The sequence below is a fragment of the Gobio gobio genome, assembly GCF_949357685.1.
Source record: "Gobio gobio genome assembly, chromosome: 4".
Taxonomy (NCBI): domain Eukaryota; kingdom Metazoa; phylum Chordata; class Actinopteri; order Cypriniformes; family Gobionidae; genus Gobio; species Gobio gobio.
Window position 1 is genome coordinate 23,951,784 of NC_137100.1, and position 25,717 is coordinate 23,977,500.

General features: G+C 37.1%; 1 protein-coding gene across 1 annotated transcript in view; it reads left to right on the forward strand.

The window, feature by feature from the left end:
- Positions 1 to 2,117: 2,117 nt before the first annotated feature.
- jak2b (Janus kinase 2b) overlaps positions 2,118 to 25,717 on the forward strand; it is a 56,896-nt gene continuing 33,296 nt past the window's right edge. Inside the window, exons 1-4 of the mRNA XM_079814797.1 lie at positions 2,118 to 2,925; positions 19,520 to 19,757; positions 21,335 to 21,458; positions 21,578 to 21,695. Coding sequence (XP_079670923.1) covers positions 19,562 to 19,757; positions 21,335 to 21,458; positions 21,578 to 21,695 — 438 coding nt within the window. The 5' untranslated portion in view covers positions 2,118 to 2,925; positions 19,520 to 19,561. The remainder of the gene's footprint in view (positions 2,926 to 19,519; positions 19,758 to 21,334; positions 21,459 to 21,577; positions 21,696 to 25,717) is intronic.

A 25,717-nucleotide genomic window follows, 5' to 3' on the forward strand; every position in this document is an offset into this window, starting at 1 on the left:
TGCCACTCCTGTCAGCTAAGGAAACTGAGAATACAATTCACATTGGCAAAACTGTACAATAGAAGATTGGACAAACGTTAACTGGTCTGATGAGTTTTGAATTCTGCTCTGACATTAAGATGGTGGGGTCAGAATTTAGCATAAACAACATGAAAGTATGAATCCATCCTGTCTTGTAATCAGGGTTCATGCTGTTGGTGGTGTTGTAATGATGTGAGAATATTTTCTTGACACACTTTGGGCCCAATAGGAGCAATTAAGCATAGTTTAAACACCACAGCCTACTTGATTTTGTTGTTGAACACGTCCATCCCTTTAGGACCACAGTGTACCCATATTCTGATGGCTACTTCCAGCTGGATAATATGCCATATCACAAAGCTCAAATCATCTTAAATGGATTTCTTGAACATAACAATGAGTTCACTATACTCAAATGGCCTCCACAGTCACCAGATCTCAATCCAATAGATCACCATTGGGATGTGGTAAAACGGGAGATTTGCATCATGGATCTGTAGCAAATGCGTGATGCTATAATGTCAACTTGGACCAAAATCTCTAAGAAATGTTTCCAGCACCTTGTTTAATTCTAAACCATGAAGAATTAAGGCAATTCTGAAGGCAAGGGAGTAAACTGTTAAAATGTCATTGCATTGTCAAAAAAAATAAAAAAAAAATAAACCAAAAGAAATTATGCCTTTTGACGAACAGTAGGCTATTATGTTCTATCATATAAAACTATCAACTTTTTGTGAAATGTCCTTGAGTGGCCCAGCAAGAGCCCAGAATTGAACTCGATTGAACATCTCTGGAGAGATCTGAAAATGGCTGTGTACCAACGCTCCCCATCCAACCTGATGGAGCTTGAGAGGTCCAGAAGAAGAAGAATGGGAGAAACTGCCCAAAAATAGGTGTGTCAGGCAATCATCATCATACTCAAAAAGACTTGAGGCTGTAATTGTTGCCAAAGGTGCTTCAACAAAGTATTGAGCAAAGACTGTGAATACTTATGTACATGTTATTTTTTTTTTTACATGTTATTTAGATTTCAAACAAACTTCTGTGTTGTTTGTAGAATTTTGAGAAAAATAATTAATTTAATCCATTTTGGAAAAGGCTGTAACACAACAAAATGTGGAAAAAGTGAAGCGCTGTGCCTGTGATACTTTCCGGATGCACTGTAAATAAATAAACAATAATAATGATATTTACGTATAATCAATCCTAAAATGTGAATAGCTAAAATACTTTTTATAGGCTAAGTCGCTGTTGTTGTGCTTCTGCTTAGACTCTCAATGATCATTTCACTGATCATATCTAACAACTTGTTTAGAGAAATTATAGGTCGGGCCTGTACCATGAAGCCGGTTTAGGTGGCTAGCCAGGTATGTTTCAGTTCAATTTGATCCAAACCCTGGGGTTTTAGGCACCATGAAAGTGGCTCAGCTTTTAGCAGTGTTCATCGCTATAGTAACTTACGCTCCACGGCTAACCTGTTCCAGGGCAGGTTATGTTCCAGGTAGAGATCTCAAACAAAAATTGGACCAATCACCTATAAGCAAAGAGACACATGTCATCTCGAAACTAATCTTGTAACCCTGAGATTGTTCAACTACCATCATAGTACGGGCCGCTGGTTTCACAGAGAGGGCTTAGAGGACTAGGCCTTTATTAAATTGGGACATTAAGGAAACTTTATAAATGTGCCTTAGAAAAAAAAAACATTACTAGTGTGACAAAACAATGAAGTTGCTTTCAGTTAAGACCGCTCAAACATGCATTTTAGTCTGGGACTAAATCTACTGTTGATTCATCACACTGTTTGGTGTTTGGGTAAATGGATTTGTTTGACATATTGATGAATTGAAAAGGTGGGGAAAAACTCAAAAAGTTAGTTTGAATAAGCAGTAGAGCATGTGTATAGCAAACATACTTTGCTTTCACCTAAAACCAAACTAAAAGGTCAAACAAAGAGAGTCTGTGAAGGACGTTAACCATGCTAACTATCACTTCCTTGCTATTATTTAACCAAGTCGCTCAACCAAAAATATACATTTCAAAATGACCAAATATAAAATGCACGAATAATCTGAAGGATCAGTGCTGGGAGGGTCTAGTTAATAATTGATTGTAATCTGATGAAGGTGATACAGCACAGGGTCAGTGAATCACTCTTCTGTTACACATGGGTAGTGTTTAAAACTTTAAGAATTTCTGGCCGACATAGGCAGATTTTGGGGAAATATAAGCTAATGAACCTATGCTGTCTAGGTGGGCAGCACACTAGAGACACTTCCCGCTGAGTAAGCGTGTCAACTGCAGTTACACAGGGCGCGAGACAGCACGGGAGCATAGACTGCGTGTTGGAAATTAAAACTCGTCTTCACTGGTCAGAAAGGATAGGCAAAACAGCAGTCGTTTAAAGACAAGCAGATGTGGTTTGTTAAAGCATGGCCTGTTGATTGTCTTGACTGTCATGTCGGGTGAGTTAGCATGCGCGCTATCTGTCACACCACTGGTGATCTTAAGACATGTCGCGCCCATGACATTTTCATCAGGTGGCTTTATTTAAGAACATGTATCGTCGTCATTTGTAGTCCTATTGGGTTGAGACCGCATGCTTAGTGCGAAGCTGTGGTCATGTTTTGTAAATAAGGGAAGCAGCAGCAGCACATGCTAACATTAGCCGTCTAAACTTGACCCTAAACATCTTAGCGAGCTGTGCTACAAGAAGTCAAATGTTACGACAACTAACGGGATGGTCTATCCTCACGTAAGTGACGCTGAGCGACAAAAACATTTGGAGTAAAAGAAGCAGAATGGATTGAAAGACTTTCGCTCGGATATTTGAAGTTTCTAGTGCGGTGATCGTCTCGCGAGTTGGCTAGCAGTGTCGCTAGCTCACCAACCCCAAACAAACAAGTAAGTATTTCTCTTTACAGAAATAGTTTTTTTTGCGCGCTTTAAAACACTATGTCTTGTGTATTGCACCCTGTTAGACCTTATGTTAATGGTGTAGATTGGATTCAATACAATACATGTTGTCATGTATAATTCATATTTTTGTGTAACGTAACTGTACAGCCAGTTTGGCACACTGTCGACTCTGAGTGTTGATAAATGAACTGAGTAACGTGAGTCTGTAACCGAAAATCTCAGCTGCGCTCATTACACCTCTATTCATGCATAATTCATATACATACAGGTGTTTCTTCAACTACGGGTACTTCTAGAACACAAATATCTTAAACTCATTTTTCACACTCTCACCTGTTTATTTAACTTTTCATCACTTCATAATTATGTTTTGGTTGTAATGACATTCTGTTTCGGAAATGACCTTTTCAAACAAAACATAAAAAAAGTAAGAAGTGTACCGTTGTTTTTGTCTTACTAAGGCTAATTCAATAGCTAGCATGTATGTATCTTAACCCTTAAAGAGTTTCTGTATCTTGGAGGATACAGACATTTAACAGGCTGTAGGGGGAAGGGCCATGGGGGGATGGGCATTATGTGGTTGCAGTTGATGAGAAACACTAATGGGAGGATGGGTCATGTAATCAGGGTCATGTGACTTTATGCCAACATTCCAAACATTTGTATCAAAATCCAAAATGGCAGCATACGTGGAAAAAGACACTGGCCATGAGGTAAGTGTTTTTATATTTTCACAATTATGATATTTTAGAGTGATTTTGTTTTAGAAAATAGTTTTTTAAGGATAGTTTTACATGTTCTTGTGCATATTTTTAAAATAATCGTCTCACAACTTTGATTATCAGCCATTGAATGTCTGTATCCTGGGGGATACATTGCCCATATAAGGGTATTTAACAGGGCTGATCACTCACAGATATTCTTATGTTATGAGGCCTAAATGTTAGTAAATGAGTGGAGGGAAGAGGGAAGGAACCCCCCTTCCCAATACTTTATTTCACACACACACACACACACACGCGCACACACACACGCACATACGCGCACACACACACACACACACACACACACACACACACACACGTATACCCTGCATAGGCATCTTGGGAGAAAAAGTTCAGTTTTTTCCAATTTTTCTAATGTTGCATGGATAACATGAAAAAATTTAGCTAAATAATTGTTCATTCAATGTTTTAAAAGTTTTCATATGAACTATAATAAAAAAAGAATACATGTTACAATGTAACCCTAAATGGGCAATGTATCCTGGGAGATACAGACTGTAACTTTGAAAATAAAGGTCATATTTTGGAAAAAATTTATGAACTGTGTCATTTTAGTCTAGATACATACAAAAATAGCAATGAATCATTTTTCCATCAAATTTATTTATGCTTGCCCCTTTAAGGGTTAAAAACAGTCTATTAACTAATGTTTTCACATATTTGTGCACAATTGTATTCACATAGTTGTGCACAATTGTAACGTACCTTGATTGAAAGTTACGCAAAATCAAAATGTTCTGTTCAGTGATTTACAATAAGGTTTCACTTGTTAATATTGTTTAACTACATTTTGTTAACACGAACTAACAATGAAAAAAAAAACATGAATTACTCTTAGTTAATGACAATTTCAACATTTGCTACATTCTTGAAAATATGTATCTGTTAATATTCTTTTATGGACATGATGAGATAACATCTAACCATGAACAGTTGCATTTTTTCTTATCAACTAATAATTGATATAAACTAAGATTAATACAAACGGTAACAAATGTATAGCTTGTTAGTTGTTGCTGATTAACTAAGTTTAACTATCAGGACTTTATTGTAAAGTATTAACATGATATTTATCTTGATTCTTCTTGGTTTACAACAGACAGTACGTTTCATATCATCTAAAGCTCTTTAGAAACATTGGTGTCTCCTTGATAAACAAGTAGCCTACACTGATGTTTGATAAAACTGTATTAGGGTAAAAATGTGTCACAGCCACATTTTAGTCTAATTAAATATGCACTAATTTACATATATTTTCAGAACATAAATCTGAACATTAGATAAAGCCAGGTTAAGCCAGGCTCTTTTTATCACTCAGAAAATATCAAATCAGAAAATGCTGTCAACGGCCAGAACAAAATTTGCCATGATTTTAGAAATAAATTGGTATATAAACCACACAAATTATATATTAACAATCTAATCTTTGTAAAAACTTTCAGAATTTAGATAGAAATAAAACTGTTAGGTTAGATGCATGTAAGTGCTACTGAAGTGAAGACTTTTTTTAAATGTTTTCTAGCCACTAGTCTGAAAGAAGACATGCTATGGAAGCAAAATATCCCAAAATCAAAAAATTGGTTTATTTTTATTATAGATTTTCATAAATTAAGATTCTTGAAGGTAGCAAAAACACATGATGAAGGCATGGTAAAAAAAAGTGTTCAAGGCCGTTTTAATGAGACCTCCATTGTTCAAAATGGACTTAAGTTTTAGGAAAAGAACCCAGTGACACATAAGTGCCTGTAGTTGAAGAAACGCCCACATGTGTGCGATGTTTATTTCAAAGGAACTCTTATGAACATCTCTCAGCTCAAATCTTGCCTTTCATCTTGACCATATAATAGTTTTCGCATTGCAAAATAGTCATGTTAGGAATAAAGCACGTGTTGCGGTTAGGCAGCAGAAATGGCCCGCACCCGTGCTTGAAGGTGATGTTTAAAAAAAAAAATCTCCCCCGCAGGAAGTCGAGTTCAGTCACTTCTGTCTTTTGCTGCAGAAAATCATCCTGTTAAGGCCTTTGCTCCTTCAGAGAGTTTCTGTTCTCTACATCTTCCATTCAATGTTAGAGTTGAAGTTAATTTAGCTTATTTCATGAGTTTTGTGAATGTGCATGCATGGGCTTTTCAGTCTGTCAGGTTTAGTTGTGCTGTTTACAGTATGTGAGATGTCTCTTGATTTAATTCAAAACCTAAGATACAAAAAAGGTTGAATCAAACATCCACAAAGAGCTTTATTTGAAACCATACTGTGAGTCTTTCGGAACTTTTCCAACACATTACCATCCATGTTTACCCATCAATGACAGGTATTGGGTGATCAGGGTTCAGTCTGACATTACTGACTCATGAATCTGTCACAGTGTATGCAGGCTTTGCATTGATGCTTTTGTTTGAAAGATGACGTTTATTGAATCATTACTGAAGGCTCTTAATGAAAGATTCATTGAAAGAGACGTCATAAAGCCCGCTTATTTTTCTTCAACCTTCCCAGTACGAATGAGTTGTTGCAGCGCCTGCATCCCATAGAGAATTCCTAAATATAGAAAGGGCACGAGGGGAATCTGAATGCTTGCAACAGTGCAAACAATATGAGTCAGTTATTAAAGGGTTAGTTCACCCAAAAATGAAAATTCTGTCATTAATTACTTACCCTCATGTCATTCGACACCCGTAAGACCTCTGTTCATCTTCAGAACACAAATGAAGATATTTTAGTTGAAATCTGATGGCTCTGAAAGGCCTCCATTGGCACAATGCACGGTACACTCTCAAGACCCTTAAAAGGTACCAAAGAAGTCGTTACAAAGTCCATCTCACTACAGTGGTTCTACAATAACTTTATGGAGTGACGAGAATAGTTTTTGTGCGCAAAAAAACCCTAAATAGTGACTTGTATAGTGATGACGATTTCAAAACACGGCATAATTAAGCTTCGAAGCGTTATGAATCAGTGAGTCGAATAATGATTCGGATCGCGTGTCAAACCGCCAAACTGCTGAAATTTGGCGATCCAAACTGCTGAATCTTACGGGTGTCGAACGACATGAGGGTAAGTAATTAATGACAGAATTTTCATTTTTGGGTGAACTAACCCTTTAATAAATAAACATGTAGTGCAATAGCACAATCCAATAATCTCAGTGCAGGTTAAAGTCAATGTCTTTCTGTGATGTTGATCACAAGCTTTCTAAAGGCCTTATTGTAAAACAGTAGGCTCTTACTGTAAAAGCAAAGTCAAGACATTACTTTTTCTTTGAGCAAATTTCATAATCTTCTGATGGCCTTTGTGTCCTGTTTTTTTTTTTGTGTGTGTTGCCATAGCAAACAGCAGCAATGATGACAGTCCCAGTTTTGCTATTATTGCTATCCTTTTATGCTGTACTTCATATGGTATTGCAGAATTTTTTTTCTTTTTAGAATTCTTAATGGCAGTATTAATGCTATCTAAAGTCATCAGCCTTGTAAACACTTCTCAAAAGCTGATGGATTTGATTCTGAAGACAAAAGATAGTAAGAACTACTTTGTGAATAGCGATTCTATCTTCTACCATTTCAAAAAAATTCACAAAATTCACAATTTTCTAAAGGTTTATTAATAACTTGATGTTGTTGGATCAAAGGAGACAGTTTAGAGATCCACAGGCTAGCAACGGGGGAAGCATTATGAATGAACCTTACTATATCAATATCAAAAGTAGTAGAAAATAGCCTTAAAGGTGCAGTATGTAATATTGACAACCAGCGGTTGAAATCGATATTGCAGTCCAAATTCAAAATATTGGAGAGAGTTGTTTTCCCCGCCTCGTCCTCCCAGACTTGACGCTCATGCAGGTTGCCAGATTGAGGACACGCAACAGGAACGAGCACAATTGACAATGGAAGGCGACGAGGAGACTTACACACTGTAAGTTTATCAGTTGATTTATACGCGTTTTAATATGCCCCTGTTCATAGAGATTTTGAGATGGGTGCTGAGGCTTTTTAAGTCAAGTAAGCCTGTTTGTAATAGGGATGGGCGATATGGACTTAAAAATGTATCCCGATATTTTCTAGTATTTATTGCGATGACGATAAATGTAGTATCATTCCCCATGTTTTTGGATACAAGTGAGAGCTGCATGCATTCTGCATGCAGACTCAGAAAAACAAACAATGATCTTAAGTAAAACGTACCTGTCATCAAATCGGCTCCTATAATACATAATATATATACATTTATTTTTTTTATGTAAAATTCCACACCAGCCTTTTCAGAAATGGAAAAGTTGCAGATATAATTGTCTTCTGTAAAAGTGCAGGTAATGTTTAAATAGTGCAACTTTGCTGAAAAACATCACACAATACAAACAATAAGAATTCAAATCAATGACAAGCTTTAAATGTAAACCGATTCTGTATTTATTCATACACTCATGGTGCAAACAGTGGTAAAAATAGCAGAAACAGCTAAAGTAATTATCCCAAAAATGTCTTCAGATTACAAAAAAGCTACAAATAATGATTTAATGATAGAACTTCAGTTATTTGAGTTGATAAGATAATAATACCACGAATTCTTCAACTAATAAAAATAAACTGCACTAAATATTAATGAGCTTCTGGGTTCATGAATATTAATCACGTTGTCAGCGCTCATTCAAACTGATTTGCTGAAATCAAAACAGGCACAGTAATAAGTGCACGCCAGCCAATGAGGTTCCCGTTTGTGCATTCGTTTCTTCCTGTTCATGAAAGGCTGAATAATTCCAAATAAACGCCATTATTTTACAGGAAAATACAACAAAGGATATTGTTTACATGTAGCACGTCAATTCTGTGTGGTATAAGACTCTCTCGCTCTCTCTTTGAGTGTGTGTGAAATAGGGCTGCAACGACGTGCGTGAAATGCGTCGACGCGTCGGCGGCACATTATTTACGTTCTAGAATGGAACAGAAGATCTAGAATAATGGCAGCTTCTGCTCCCGGGCATAGTGAAAATGATCATTTATCATATAAAGCCAGACCGCGACATTCAAAAGTGTGGGAGTACTTTAAACAGAAGCAGAGTAAAACTGTGCTTTATTCGCTCTGTAACGCCGGTTTCACACTGCGCGCGGTGGCAGAGCAGGAGCTGTGTGTGTGTGTGGAGAGCGGGAGCTTTCACACTGCAGTCAGTGTTGCCAAGTCCGCTTTTTTCCGCGGAATTGGGCTACTTCTACACTGTTGCCGCGGGCTGTGTCTCATGTCCGCGGGTTGAAGCAAAAAAACGCACATATTTAACCCCCCGAACGCGATGTTTACCAGAGAACCTCCCGGAAACGCGATTGGGCTTGTTTTGGGCTAGTTTTGAGTAACGAATGGGTGGATTTTGTTGTGTAAACCTGGCAACCCTGCTGCCAGTGTTCTCTCGCGCAGCTGAACCGTGGCGCGTGTATTGCAACAGACGGTCACATTTTCCGGGGTTCTTCTCCGACCCCAGTACGTCTCGTGCTTTTATTTATTATGGGCTGCATATTTCTGCTGTAAATGCGACCCGGTTCCCCTCTGTCCCAAACACATATGCATAATAACTTGCTGTATATAGGTAGTTTACATGATTAAAGTAACATTAAAGTTAAGATATGCCTCTAGCTTTAATCATTTAAATGTGTCTTTGAAGTTTGGGCAAAAACTTCTGGCAGCTTTAGTCGTTGTTTATGCACATGTATCTTCAAAATAGACGACTAGTTATACATTAACACTATGCTGAAAGCTCCTGAATGTGAACCTTTTGCAGATAAATACAAGTGCATTTTCGTTTACTATTGACACACATCAATAAGTAAATCATACTCAACTACTATAGTAAACAACTTTTCCTAATTAGGCCTACTCTGTATACATTTTATGATGAATAGTATCATTATATATTATGTTTAAAAAGCTTCTTGTGTTCATATATTTCATTATAAAATGGCATGCTATGTACACTACCCTTCCTGAAATACAATTAATATTGTCATCATTCATTGATTTCATGTTAAAATAATATACAAATTCACTACCCTCTTTGAAATACAATAATCAGTAAAAAAGAATAATAAGATTAATCTGGAAAAATAATCGTTAGATTAGTCGACTAATCGAAAAAATAATCGTTAGTTGCAGCTCTAGTGTGAAACACTGAGCGCTCTCAGTCGCGCGCCTCACACTAGTGTTTAATGTGCGTCAAATACACTGCATATTCATTGAGATGAACTGAAATAGTATGCTTTACCGATCGATTGAGAGAGAGCGAATCTCTTAAGCGCTCAGTCCAAGTGCTCAGCGAGTGAAAATACATCTGTATGTACAGGTTCAGATGGCCCTCAGGTAGCCCCTCGTTTAGCTATGAACTCTTCCGCAGCTTTCGCTGTTTTCGCTCTGCACGTGTGATGCGGATTCAGCGCTTAGGGCACCGAGTGCTGCGGGGGGCACCACAAGAAAATTCTCTCTCCAACCCCCGTTCAGCTATACAAAGTGATGAACGCAGCCACCGCGGCCATTATAAAGTAATAACGGCCAGCGGTGGCACTGTGCGGATGGATCGAGCCATCAACTAGGCTTTATCGTTATTATCGCGGGAAGACAAATTCTTATCGTGGGGAGAATTTTTACCGGTATATCGCAAACGATAAAATATCGCCCATCCCTAGCTTGTAAGCGGTGTTTTCTGCCAACTGGCAGCCCAGGGTGTCAAAATACTATTGGGTAAATTGACAGCGGGCGGAATCACAGACCAAAACAAACACATTCCGACAAAGAACGTACATTTGAGTTGAATAACTATCTGTTTCCTAAATATCTACAAACATATTATGGTATTTTTATGCTTTAGTACAGTCAAAAAATTACATACAGCACCTTACATTAGGGCTGGACGTTTACGATTACGAAAACGTATCGAAACCGAAATCTAGAACCTCTAACCGACGTAATTTTCTCATGTCGGTTATTTCGGTTTTCACGTGACTCTGCCCCGTCAGGCACATCAAGTGCAGTTTGCAGGCACACAGAAAGATGCAGAACTCAGGAGCAGTTATCTTTGTTTATAGATGCTCAGAATTACTATGGTAATTGCATGTTTTACACAGTTTATACACGCAAGTTAATCACCGTTCTTATATGCGCTGATACACACAGACGGCGCGCGCAAGCCCCGAGATCACTTTCACTTGCTTCCTCATGAAGTTTGTCATTTAAAGGTGAACTATGTAGGATTTTTGCAGTAAAACATCCAGAAATCACTAGGCCAGTGTTATAAATTTTGTTCAGTTGAGTACTTAGAATATCCCAAATGTTTTCAACTATTTGTAAATCGTGAGAAAATTGCTATTTTAACCAAGGAGCCGGGACATGTGAGTTATGTGTGTGAGGGAGTCGCCTGTCGATTGCGTCATATCTGCGTCACCCTCGGTCTCCGGTTTTATTCAGTGAAACACTTTACTCTCACTGCATTGTGAACAAGTGTCATAGCAGCCGCCGAGCGAACGTCATAACTTCCTTTTCAACACACTCAGATATATCTAATACGATAAACAGAGCTGCGTTACCTCACGCTCAGCACTGGAGAAGAGGAAGTGCCGCCGGCAACCGTGTCATAATAAAAGTCCCGACAGCGACTATGCCATAATAACAGTCCCACTCTTCAATCGCTCCTGCGGCCTTGCTCAGCTCCACAACACTCGGTCCTGCTCTGCTTCTCTACAGTAATGTTAATAATCGCATCCATGAACATGATTTCTGCCCGAGTCCTATCCTGACTGTTTCCCACCGGCTGTGAGGTGAAGACCACATGTCCCGAGATTCTGCGCTCAAACGTGGCGTCATCAAACTACGCCTTTGTTTTGAACAGGCGACCTCTAGTGGACGGAAAAGTTACATAGTGTAGCTTTAAATGAGTTTAAAGGCTTGCCAGTATGAACATTAAAGCGATTGTGCACTATTCAAGAACAGCGTTATGGAAAACTTCTCCGTTCAGTGCTCATGAGCTTTTTTCCGAGCCGTGTCGTGTCTCTGACAACGCGCGCCAGATCACTTTCACTTTCGTCCTCACAAAGCTTTGTCATTTGTATGTGTTTTAAGGCCTGCCAGTTTGAACATTGAAGTGATTTTAGACCATCAGATGTGTATTATGTTGAACTAATGCCTGATATATTGTGACACACGAACACTCAGTAGACAGTAGCTCGCACATCACGTGAAGATCGCGCGCAGAGAGGAGCGCAGAAACTCATTGTCAACGCTGCCCTGTGATTTATCACTAAAGTAGCTTAGGAACTCAACCGTTATAGCTTATAATTGAATACCTTTGAAATAAGTACAAACCACAGCTTCATAATTAATAGAGACGGTATGACCAATTCACACACACAATCACTCTTTCATTAATGTTTTCAAATAAATGTAATGTAGGCCTACTGTGCTAATTTATTTGATGTACAACAAACAGAAATCTGCCCCATAGACAATAACTGCTTAAAGTGAACCGTTTCCTTCAAGTATTTTAAAATCACTAAGGAATGCTCTTTCATTAGAAAAAAATATCCCACCTTTAATAGTAGAACATATTTACTGTACAAACCTTATCAGTGAACTATGAGGGTAAAAAAAAAGAAAGCAAAATAATTGTTCATTAAGGTACAATGTTCAATTAATCAAGATTTTTATTTTTGGTCAAATCGTTACAGCCCTACCTTACATACATCACCTTTAAATCATTTTTAGTAGCTGGCACTATAGTAGCTGGCAGTAGAAGCACGTTCAATGTTATAACGAACAATACTTGCTTGTAAAAGGGAATGAACACATCACTAAATATTGAGAATGCAACAGCGTGTATCACTTCAAACGATCAGCCACTGTTCAGAACCCGCTGATAATCACTTCCTTGGATTCGATGCATCTCTCAGCTTGACGTTCTCATAAACCAATCACGTTGATGCAAAATGCACAGTGGAAGTGATGTCTCAGTCTCCACCGTGCTAGAGTAAAATAACGCAGTTACAAGGTGTGTATAATTTAAACTGCTTTATAACCCCAGACCAGTTGGCACTCTTTTACTCTCTTCTGAACTCTTCCATCTCTTCATTAAAGCTCAGGTGAAGGGTTGCCAGATGTCACAATAAAGCAAAACAAGCCCCTCAAAACTGCAATAAGCAGACATGGCAAAACAAATATAACTAATATTACTAACATCCTTCAAAAGAAATGTAATTTATATGAATAATCTATTCTAATATAAAATATTTATTAGATATTATAAATTGACTGATGAAGTAAAACAACATGAGATTGATCAACCAAACTTGAATTAAAGTTTAATTACACCTATGAGTTGTATTTTAATATCAATCACTTTAGGGCACATAAAAAAGGTTTCAAGGGCAAAAGGTTGTGATCCCCTGTTTTAGATCAGTTGTTTATGTGAAGGATCCAGTAGTAGACATGCTCGATCAATCTTTCCACACAGGCACTGGCACATCACTGCACGTTTCCTTCATTTTTGGTTGAACTAAACCTTTAAATTAAATTATATTATTCTTTATATTTAATGTTAGTTCAAATTAATAAAATAAAATTCAAAGTTTAGAATCAAAGCTAAAATAAAATCTATGCATATATCGAATTGAAATCCGATTCAAAATCGAAAATTGATTATTAATTGAAACGTAACCCCAGGAATCGATTTGAATCCAATCGTGAGACTCCAAAATAATCCCACCCCCTAGTTAATGATTCGTTTTGATGAACCATTACAAATCCCAAGAATCAATCTTTTAGTCTGTGCTGTTTTCAGTGGTTGCGTGAATAAAACTTCACTAAACATTATTTGTAGCGTACCTTCCATCTACATTAATAATCAGTATAAGCTTTGTTACTTTTAATATGAAACAAGTCTCAGTGTTAGCATTGTCAATTTTATCATGAAATTAAAAGAATTACATTTTTAATTTCATGTAATTTTGACTAGGGCTGCACGAATAATTCACAATCTATTAACAATCTATATTATCTGCCACAACAATTATGATTTATTTAAACCAATTTATTAAAACACAGCAATTAACGAGATTAAAACTCCAAACTTACTTTATATCACAACAAGTCAAATGTTTAAAATAACCTTATGTGATCTCATTTGGCTTTGGATAAAAAAATCAGACAATATTCTGCATAATTATAAAAGCTTGAATAGCATTGCATTATAAATATAATCTATTATGAAAACACCCAACATTTAAATAACACAGATAAGCCATATATTGTCACAATTGTGTGTTTATTATCTTCAAATGTGTCTATCTGCATGTTATAGCGATTTCTGGAAGCTGTTTATGTCAGAGAGAATGTCACATGGTATCTTCTTCATGCGTGCTATATATGGACTACATGTGCACGGAGCGCCCTCCGGCTGCCAGTATGAACTGAAAACACAACAGATTGAAATAATAACACTTCTCTGTATAGAAATTTGACACAGACATATGAGAATCTATCAATATTTCTCCTCATCTTCACACTTTTGAACTAAAAGCCTTGAGGGATGTTGTTTTGTCGTGAGTCTTCATGACGAGAATAGAGGAGTTTTTTTTATGAATGAGATCAGCTGACGCTCATATTACAATCAAAGGTACCGACGCGGTTTTCATATTCATAACTCCTGACACATATTAACAAATTACGGTCAATATATGACTGAGAATAAAACAGAGGTAAAAAATGAAGCTTGAGTCTTAGATCTTTTTAAATCATGTATAGTTTGTCAAGGTAATTACTTACATCTCACAGTAATTTTGAGCTAATTTAAACAAAGAAAGCTTCAGTGTTTCCTCGCGCAGGTTTTTGCATTTAATATTCACAGATGCTTACAGAGTAAACTTAGCCTACTTACACACAGCGGTGGAATCTGTTGCTTTCAGAAATGAACAGCTTTTCATGGAGAATTATTCCAGTATTATTAAACGAGTCTCAAAACGATGTAGTTGTAGTAGGAATACAGTACTTTATGTGTTTGTTTGAGATGATGTGTGTGTGGGCGTCGACTCCGGAGCCTCAGTATTTGAATCTCAATAGAATGCGCGCTCCGTGGGCGTTGTCGCATTAGTGTATAATGAGCCACTCAGGAACGACTAACATCTCTCTGCTTTCAACCAGATTACATAAACACAGAATATTTGTTTTTGATTTGGTTTACATTGTTTAAAACCTGACATTTCAGCGTTTCTTTAGACATATGTCTCATGTTTGTGAGACAAGTATTCACTAAGCTAGAGGTCATTTTCTGAAGACTATCATCTTCGCATCAAGTTTGTTTTCTTTATTTTGCAAAAAGCACAATTTGTTTTTATTGTGACTGTACACAAAGAAATAGAAACTTAACAGATTATAATGATGTAGAACACTTGCCTGAATGATAAAAAACGTCAGTTATTTGAATCTCTTTGGCACTGATAAGAAAAAAAAGTGAGCCGATCGCGCCGGCGCAACCGCCGACTCGAGAGGGTTACTTCTAAAATTCTGTATATGGCACAAGTAAGTGTATTTTTATTATAGAAGTAACTGTAAAGTGACTGTAGTAATGGGGTTATCAAATGTAGACTAATATAATTACCACGATCTGATGAGTGAATGTGTGTTGTGTTCCTCTGGCCAGTAAAGTTAGAAGCAAATAGAAAACGAGTAGAAATAAACTGAGATGTGTATCGCCATGCATCTCAAAAAAATACAGAGAATCACTCAAAAGTGAAGTGAAGTGAAATAAAAATCATGACGCAGGGAAGGGCATAGCAATAGGCTATATAAGTAAACTGTGTACGCTTGTTAATGTGTACAGTTCACACAGTGGTTGGTAGTACAGAGTTGTACTCTTCATATACAGACAGGTAAAAGAGCGTTGTTGGTAGAATTCACCTGATTCTTCTGCAGCTACGTTCACACATTCTGTGTTTTGGCCATATATACAACATCTTCTATGACTGTCAGATGGTTAGATGCGTACAGCAGACAGAAGCGGATCGGATCCATTCTCTAATCCGTGAGTAATACCCAAGTGACAGATACTGTTGTTAAGGCATATTTGAGATGATCTGATATGGAATTTCTGGGGTGTTATTGATATCTAATAATCTATATATTGTTGTGTATAATTACCTTTGTGTTTTACACCTATTACCTGGAGCAGCTAAAGAATTCAAAACCCTTTACTTGATTCAAAATCATGTTGTTAGAGTCTGAAATTAGCATGTATTTAGGAATTCTGACTAACTCTAAACTTCTGCTTTTTAAGTTGCTGAAAAAAATAAAAGTTTTATTTCTTGATTTATGATTGTTTATTTTTTTGTTCACATGAAAGAATGTGAAAACCCTTTTATTTGATGTAAGTGGTCGTTCACACAGGACACATTTATGTGTTCAAAAAGAGTGGAGGGGCCAGAGATTTCTATCTGGCGCTTGGCATGTCCACATAAACCTGACCCCCTGGTCATATACAGATGTGGTATCTTTGACAAGATAACCTTACAAAGCGTCAGGACTCAGGTCAAGCTTACATGCTGAACACATGAAAATGATTAGGTCATAAAGAAAAAAGAAAAGTTTTTACAAGCTAGAATACCATGGCTAGCAAGTTACTGGTTAAAATTATCATTAATTCCTCTATCAACATCAACAATAATACAGTTATTGCCGAATATCGGTTGCTGATATATTATACACTGCTACTTCAAATTCACGTTACGCGTACTATGTGGAGCAACTATAATGACTGCACAAGTGCACATTTTACAAGAAAAGATATTTGTCAATGACGCTCAGGATCACCAAATGCTTCACTGTCGTCAGTCATCTCTCCTTACTCTCATCATGTGATATTGTGTAGTAGGGCTGCATTCGGATTAATCACAAAGTTTAACCATCATAGAGCAAATGTTTATCATTTGCATTTTAGGTCCTGTCAGTTTAAACGGTTAGTTCACCCCAAAATTTTAATTCTTCATCATTTACTCACCCTTGTGTTGTTCCAAACCCGTAAGACTTTTGTTCATCTTTGGAAACACAAATTAAGATATTTTTAATAAAATCTCTGCCAGTTCTGTCCTCTCCATTGACAGCTACGCAAAGAGTTTGTAAAACTAATCCATATGAATCGAGGGGTTTAGTCCAAATTTTGTGAAGAGACACACTCTTTATATAAGATGCAAGATTAAATTTAGGCCTTTATTCACATATGTGAATGGGAAGTTTAAACATTCGAAGCATGTGTCCAGAAAAGTGCGTCTCATCTTAGTATTTTTTTTTTTTCATTTTGGTTTCACATTTCTGAGATCTCCTTACTAAAAGTATACTTGTTAAAGATAAATAAATGTTAAGTTATTTTTATAATGCGTATATTAAAAGCTCTGAAAATAACAATAATAAAGTCAGTAATTTTTTACCCCAGACAGATGCAGTTGTAACCTAAATATTTTATTTTTGGATTTTATTTTTGTGCACATGAAGTGGGGGTGGCATGACATCAGTTGATTCTGTCTTTAGCTTAAAATAAAAAATTCTAAAATTATTTTAGAGCTCCTTGGATTATTTTTCATCATCCATTTCATAAAATGTTATTACAGATTAATAAACTGTATATAAAATTATTTGATTTACAAGTGTCATGCTTGTGATTTGACATTACTGCTTTATTTATTCAGAGAAAGAAGTAACTTCAAGTTATTGGTGTATTCTACTTTTCATTTTATTACTATAACAGCGCCCCCACTAAATGTATATAACATTCTACCAGCAGGCACTAGGACCTGGAGGAGGCTTGTGCTGCTGTGGAGGCTGCGCCTGCGCCTGCACGCGCTAGAGAGTGGGGAGTCACTGTTGACGGTCACGTACGCGCATTCACAAATTCAAGGCAGCATTTAAAAACTGTCAATATAAATCACCATACATGTAGTGTTAATTTTGTCACCTATTTTTAATTTAGTCTTAGTCTTAGTCTTGTGCCAAATGTCCTTGTTAGTTTTAGTCATATTTAGTCATTCACATATCTTTTTTTGTTAGTCAAGTTTTAGTCGACTAAAAGTCTTGTCATTTTAGTCTAGTTTTAGTCAAAAGACAACTCAAGGTATCTTAGTCAAGTTTTAGACGACCAAAAGTCTAGTCATTTTAGTCTAGCTTTAGTCAAAGGAAAACTCAATATATTTTGTGGCAAAATAAGTTACATAAAATATATATAACCTGCATAATGTGCAACAACACCATAGCTAACTGGTTGATTTACAGCATAGATGCCTAAAATCAACATTAGCTCATGAGATGATGGGCACAAATATTGATTTCGATCTTGATTCAGTATGAATTCATATGTATATAGCCTACTGTACATATAAGGAGCAATACGTTTTTTACACTTTTTTGGGGTTATATTATATTTGCTTGCATTCTTTACTATTCACTATTATTAACATTTCAAAATTTCACAAATAAGTAAGCAGTTATGATCTGCAATACTTTTTTGAGCAACTAGACTACATGTGTATTATTAAAGAGCCATACAGGCACCCAGTGGGTAATGGCATTACAAGTGAATTTTTGTATTTTTCCAGCCACAAAATGGCTCTAATTTACCTCTTTGCAGTGGAATTCTCTATTTTAACCTTAATTAACACACTAATTGTAATATAAATAATAAAAATATTAGAAGAAAAATATTTTAAGTGGTCATTAATGGACCATAAGTATTGCACAAATAGTATTTAGTACCAAAAGATCTCCTCAAAATATTCAATAAATATTATTGAATTAAAATATAGGCTATTTATTTTTAAAATAGTTAAGGTGTATGGTCACATTTGACCACCAATGAGTATAAGTGTGACTTAATTAGTAAGGAATACCTGAGAGTTAAATACAAGAAAAACATTAATATTAATGTTAACAATGTTGCATCTCTACCACTCTCCCTAATAAAATGATACTGTAAATGTGGCTGACGCACACTATGCTGTACGGTTTACCAAAAATTGCTGCAAACACCTGTATAGTGAAGCTGTTGTGTAACTTGCGCGGCTTAAGCCATTCACATACACAGACACAGCGCTAGAAGTGTTGAGCGCTCCGGGAACCACGTGACCACGCGTGCCCCCCGAGATGACAGGAGGAGTATGAGAGACCTGTAACCTACTCGAGCAACAGCGGGAACTCTTTCTGAATATTTTGAACAGCTGAATATTCATCTCATGATGAAAAAGTAGAGACAATTGTAGACGAAAATGAAGAGAGATTTTATCTTAGTTTTTATTTTATGCAAAACATTTTAGTCTCGTCCTTTTTCGTCAACAATAATGCATGTTAATTTAGTCTTAGTCAGTGTTTTTGGACATTGGTGCAGTCTCGTCTTCGTCATGGAAAAAAAGGTCGTTAACGAACATATTTAGTCTCGTCTCGTCTGACGAAATTAACACTACATACATGCAATGTATTTGCTTGTTTTTGCTTGCTGACATACAAGTTCACTTCAAGAATGACCACACTGCTCACATGATCTTAGCGCCATAGCACTCCTTACGCACGTGAGTTATTGCAGGCGCATATCAACACGTTATCATATCGACAGACAAATCGGCATTGTTTTCATATCGGCCGATGCCAATTTTTATATTTTAAGCGTATATATCGGCCGTTTCCGATGTCGTACCGATAATATTGTGCATCCCCATCACCAAACATTGTGTAACACTGCCAACACAGTAAAACTACAGCAGCAAGTAGATAATGTACACTTTCTCCATTTCCTCCACCAGGTGAATGTTGCTGTTTTATCTCTCATCACATGTGTCTCTGTGATGGACATGGAGACAGCTGTCTGTGAACCACGTTACCAGAACGGTGACGTCCACCATGAGGAACTCTGTTCAAAGCAGCCCACCGTTCTCAAGATCCACCTCTACCACAGCAGCTCTACTAACTGCACCCCTCTCTGTTACCCACCGGGAGAGTACGTGACCGAACAGCTCATCGTCGATGCTGCCAAGGAGTGCGGTCAGTTATGCCCATCATGTGATTATAGAAAAGAAGCTAAAAATGTATTTAGAATTTATAAAGTAGATATGAATATGTTCTGATAAAGAATAATATGTTACACCGTGTTCCTTCCAGATGCATTGCGATAAATCCCTTCCATGGAGACTGTGACAAACGTCCCACAACATGATTTTATTGGTTGCTTGGTGTTTAAATTTGTTTTGTTGCACTGATTAGCCCCACCACTGTGAAGTTTAATTTATCAAAAACTGGGATGCTCTATGCTGTGTATTAAACAAAAATTATACTGTCACGCAACATTTTCGCTTTCACTGTGAACAAAACTAGGACTGTGACTGAAAACTTGTCACGTTGCTCCTGTTTAGGACACTGTGTTAAAGTGATTTCCCTTAAAAAAAGGGTTTACCAGCCTAACATTGTTTTCTTCTTGCCCAAGTACACAGATTTATTATTGATAAATCTTTTTTATTCCTATTAAGGAGATATAATTATTGTACTGAGATTATTACAAAAACCTTTATTGGAGGCATGTTGGGGATTCTCACATTAAAATCAGGTGCAGTATTGATGGCTTATATAATAAAAGATCCTGTCAGTCCACCTGTGTTTACGGTTAAAAAAAGATAAACATCATCCCCGGAGCCATCAGCTCGTCCCCCAACAGGGCATTGGTGACAGACATGCGATGGTATTGTAAGATGTCACACTTTTCAACTGCTAAGCATAGTGCTGATATTAAAATAATGTAAACGGGCTAGTAAATTCATCGGTGATTGATTGTCATTCATTCTGCAAAACTGTATAGAAAGACCTTGTCTTTTTTATGCACTGAAGAAGACATCAACTAATAAATGCATGTGCATGTTTAGGTGTGAAGTACACTTACCACTTAAATTATTACATTTATAACAAGCCTCAGCAAATCTTTGTTACCAGTAAGATTGCAGAATAGTATATATATTAAATACACACTATAATATAAAAAATCTGATCACCAAGGCTGTATTTATTTGGTCAGTGTTATATACATTGATATTGTGAAATGTTATTTTAAAATGTCATTAAGAAATGCTTCTAATTTGCTGATTTGGTGCTAAAAAAAAACATTTATCAGTTTTTTTCAGGATTCTATTCTGAAGGATCATGTGACACTTGAGTAATGGTGCTGAAAATTCAGCGTATATTCAAATAGAAAACAGTTATTTTTAATTGTAATAATATTTCACAATATTACTATTTGTAATCAAATTATTTTCTTTTAAAACTAAAAACTTAATTATTTACACTTGACTGATAGTGTAGATAAGGACCATTCTGTTCTACTAACTAACTAGTTAACCTCACAAATTGACTAGTTGGCTGTTGGGCTATTGTTGATGATCCAATCCCTGGTTTATATGTGCAGGCATTTCTTACTTTACACTGGATGTTTTAGTGTGAAAAAGTGTTTTAAAGCATTTATGGTTTCTCCATTCTTTGTTTTTTTACGTGTTGTTCTTGGGCCATAGGGCTGATGTTGTGTCTGTCTCTCGTCTCACTAGTGCCTGTTCTTTATGTTCATCTGTTTCTCACAGGAGTTACACCAGTCTTCTGCAGCCTGTTTGGACTGTACAGAGAAGATGAAGGGGTCTGGTTATCACCCAATCATGTTCTCCATTTAGACGAAGCAGCCAATGATAGTTTGTTATTCAGAATTAGGTAATTCACTGAGCTCCATCTTTCACTTAATTAACCTGGTTTATATTATTTGGTCTTTTGTCCTTTCTGTCTCAATATTTTGTAGCCTGCAGTTTAGTGACTGCGATATTTCCTGTCAGGTACTATTTTCCCGGCTGGTACAGTTGTGGAGCGTCTCGGGCGTACCGCTATGGAGTGACTAAGGGATCTGAGAGTCCTGTCCTGGATGACTATGTTATGTCTTACCTCTTTGCTCAGGTGAGGCTTCCCCAGTAATAAAAAAATGACCTTTTATTGTGAATTAAGCATTGCTGTCTGTGGATACTGAATCACCATAGCAACAGTATTTTACAGTTAGGCATCACTTGCCCTGAAATCTGAGCATATCTTGTGTAATTGAGCACATCCATATATAATTTAATTACAGTTTGGCCTAGATTATCTTCTCAGAGAACAGACAGTCTTGGTTTCTGATTTTACAGTGTTGAAATGTGAATTACGCCACTCTGTATCTGCACGGATAAAGGCCCCTATTTACTAAACGAATGATAAATAAAGGAAACTCATGCTGGCTGCTCTCCGACTACCGAGTGGGCTGGTTTTGTGGCGCCCGCTTGTCTTCCTTCAACAGTCTGGTATGTGATGACTGTCACTGAGGGGAAGGTGATTGATCTGATGTTTTATTAGTACTTTTGCATAGTGCGTCTCATTAGGACATCTTAAAGACAATTCAATTTTTTTTTTAAATTTTCTAAAGAGCATGTTAATACAGCTTCCCAATGCAAAATGTAGCCACAATGCTGGATCTTAAAATTCTAGGCTATTTTGTCAAAGTAAATAAATGACTGAAAACTAAGATTGTTTTAAATGGCATCTTAAAAAAATGTGTAGTTATTTAAGATTACATTTTAATAGTGTTATTAGTAAAAAAAAATACTTTGAGCATTAGATCACGGCAAAGGTAATGTAAATGTAGAAATAGAGGAAATGGTCTGCACCGTTTAAATTTGGGTTAGTTCACCCAAAAATGAATTTATTCCATGATTTAGTCACCCTCAAGCCATCCTAGGTGTGTATATGACTCTTCTTTCAGACGAACACAATCACAGTTATATTAAAGGGATCCCATGGTGTTGAGACTTGTATGGCTTAATATAACATAAATTATGTCTCTTACTGAAATATGTAGTTGAAAATCCATGAAAGATCCACGTTATTTAAAAAATCCATTATATATTTAAACAATGGGTGCCGCCATTTTGTTTGCGTTCTAGGTTGATGACGTAGAATGGTTGCACTCTGCAATCAACTGGCTCTACCCGTAGCTATTTTTACCACAACACACCTCAAAAAATGTTTGAGTTAAACAAAACCAATCAATTGCTTTGTAATTGCATTTAAAACACACTCAAACACACGTGCACACAAACGCTCTCTCTCACACACACACACACACACACACCAACAAATCGCGCCCACGCCCACAAACACACACCTTTTTTTTACGGTCTATGACACACACACACACACACACACACACATATGTCAGACTGCTCTGTTCTCAAACGAGATGTGTTATGGGCTGCCCTCGTCAGTCTCCACGACAGGGGCTGAATCTGAAATAACATTCAATGTGGGATTGAATGAGTGCACTCAATAACGTCCACTATGGTTTCGAACTCACTACAAATGGCTGTGCCCTCAAATAGTGCCCTTCAAAAACAGCCATTTGTAATGAGTTCGAAACCATAGTAGTGCATAGTAGTACTATTTTGAGTACCCTCAAATAGTAGGGCTGTGTTGAAAAAATCGATTCACCAATTCTGAATCGATTTTCATATTAATTTCTAAAGATCGATCCGTAACTCAGAGGATCGATTTAATAATAGGCTTACATTTTAATTTGCTGCGTCACTGAATTCACGCATTCGCGCGAGGTGGAAGGACATTAAAACAACGAACATGGCATCTTTGAAAACTCCAGAAACGCTAAAAGCTGCGATCTGGCAGATTGTGGTTTCTCTTGATTTCAGGCGTTTATCCTCCGAAGCCGTACAGGGTGCATCCCTGCCGCTTCAGCGCGTACACAACATCCATGACGGTCTTTCTCTTGGCGTGCTCGGTGTAGGTCACGCGGCATCGCGGATCACGTTCTCCAGGAACACCTTCAACACTCCGCGCGTCTCCTCGTAGATCAGACCGGAGATGCGCTTGACACCGCCGCTGCGAGCCAGACGACGGATGACGGGTTTGGTGATTCCCTGCAGGGCCGGCGTTTGCTATAGGCAAAACTCAATCTCGCCTAGGGCAACCAAAGAGCTAGAGCCGGCCCTGATTCCCTGGATGTTATCGCGCAAAACTTTACGGTGACGCTTAGCGCCTCCTTTAACTTTGCGATCTTAATGTCAATTCTTAATGTCATTTTTAATAATACATCAGGTTCGCGTCTAAATAATTGGTCTACTGCTGCTGATATACCTCTGCGTCCTCTGTCATCTACACCAGTGCAAGTTTGTGAAAGCAGTTGTATCAACACTCTGGAAGGGGGATTGTTCTTTGCAACCATCAATACTCCATTAATTTGCAGTTGAATTTCTATAATAATAGTATCAATATGTTGCATAACTACAGTCCTGTAATTCAGGTAACAGCTGGAAAAAAATGCTTTCTTAAAAAACACTTATTTAAATCTCGAAGATCGGATCAGATCGAATCAAATCGAATAATGATAATCGATTCAAGATCTTGAGAATCTGAATCGAATCGATTCTTGAAATTTGAATCGAAACCCAGCCCTATCAAATAGTGCCCTATTTGAGGGTATAGGGGGTGATTTCGGATTCAGCCAGGGAGAGTGCTGGCCTGCCGAATCGGAACCAGGTGACAAACTAGGCAAGTCAACCTCATGTATAACATTACAGCTGATTGAGCGTGTGTGAGCAGGCCGATCTATTGGCGTGTGTGTGAGAGAGAGAGTTTGTGTGCACGTGTGTTTTAAATGCATTTAATTGGTTTTGTTTAACTCTGAAACATTTTTTTAGGTGTGTTGTAGTAAAAATAGCTACGGGTAGAGCCAGTTGATTGCAGAGTGCAACCATTCTATGTCATCAACCTAGAACGCAAACAAAATGGCGGCGCCCATTGTCCAAATATATAATGGATTTTTTTAAAAACGTGGATCTTTCATGGGTTTTCAACTACATATTTCAGTAAGAGACATAATTTATGTTATATTAAGCCATACAAGTCTCAACACCATGGGATCCCTTTAAAAAAAACATCCTGACTCTTCCTAACTTTATAATGTCCAAAAAAGTGCATCCATCCATCATAAAAGTAAACCATATGATTCCAGGGGGTTAATAAAGGCCTTGTGAAGTGAAGCAATACTTTTAATTAAGATAAATATCCATCTTTCAAACTTTATAAACTAAAATAACTAGCTTCCGACTGGCGGCCATATGCATCGATTAACCCTTGACCTGACGCTCAATGTATTGACGAACATGGAAGCGCAAGAATTGGAAGTCTAAAACGAGAATTTATAAAAAAAAAAATGTCAGAGGATTTCGATATAAGAGAAGAGAAGCTTGAGTTTGTTGCCCAGCCCTATTTTTTTTAACCGCTTGAGGCGTCAACGCTTACGCTACTCATACATCGCGTCAAGTTGCTCTTGCCGTAAATCGACTTGCATAGGCTGTATGACGGAAGCTAGTTATCTTAGTGTATAAAGTTTTAAATATGGATATTTTTCTTACAAAAAACCATCGCTTTGCTTCAGAAGGCCTTTATTAACCCCCTGGAGTCGCATGGATTACTTCTAATGGATGGATGTGCTTTTTTGGACTTAAAAATAGGTCTGCCATTATAAAGCTTGGAAGAGCCTGGATATCTTTAAATATAACTCTGATTTTGTTAGACTGAAAAAAGTTAGTCATATACACCTAGAATGGCTTGAGTGTGAGTAAATCATGGGATAATTAATTTTTTTGGGTGAACTATCCCTTATCAAATATTAAATACCGACCAATAAAAAAACTCTAATATCGGCCGATATGCAATATGGTACTAATAATTCAGGCTTTGTTCAAATGTTTTACACAGTCATAGTCTGAAAAGGAATGAGAAATATTCTTGAATGTAGGTTACGTTCACCTTCACCCAATTTTATTTAAAAATATCATCGAAATATCATCGTTAGCAGATTATGCGAAAGAAACCTCTTAATGGTGGTGCAAGATCTCACTGCGAAATTATACCACTTATAATGATTCCCTCAC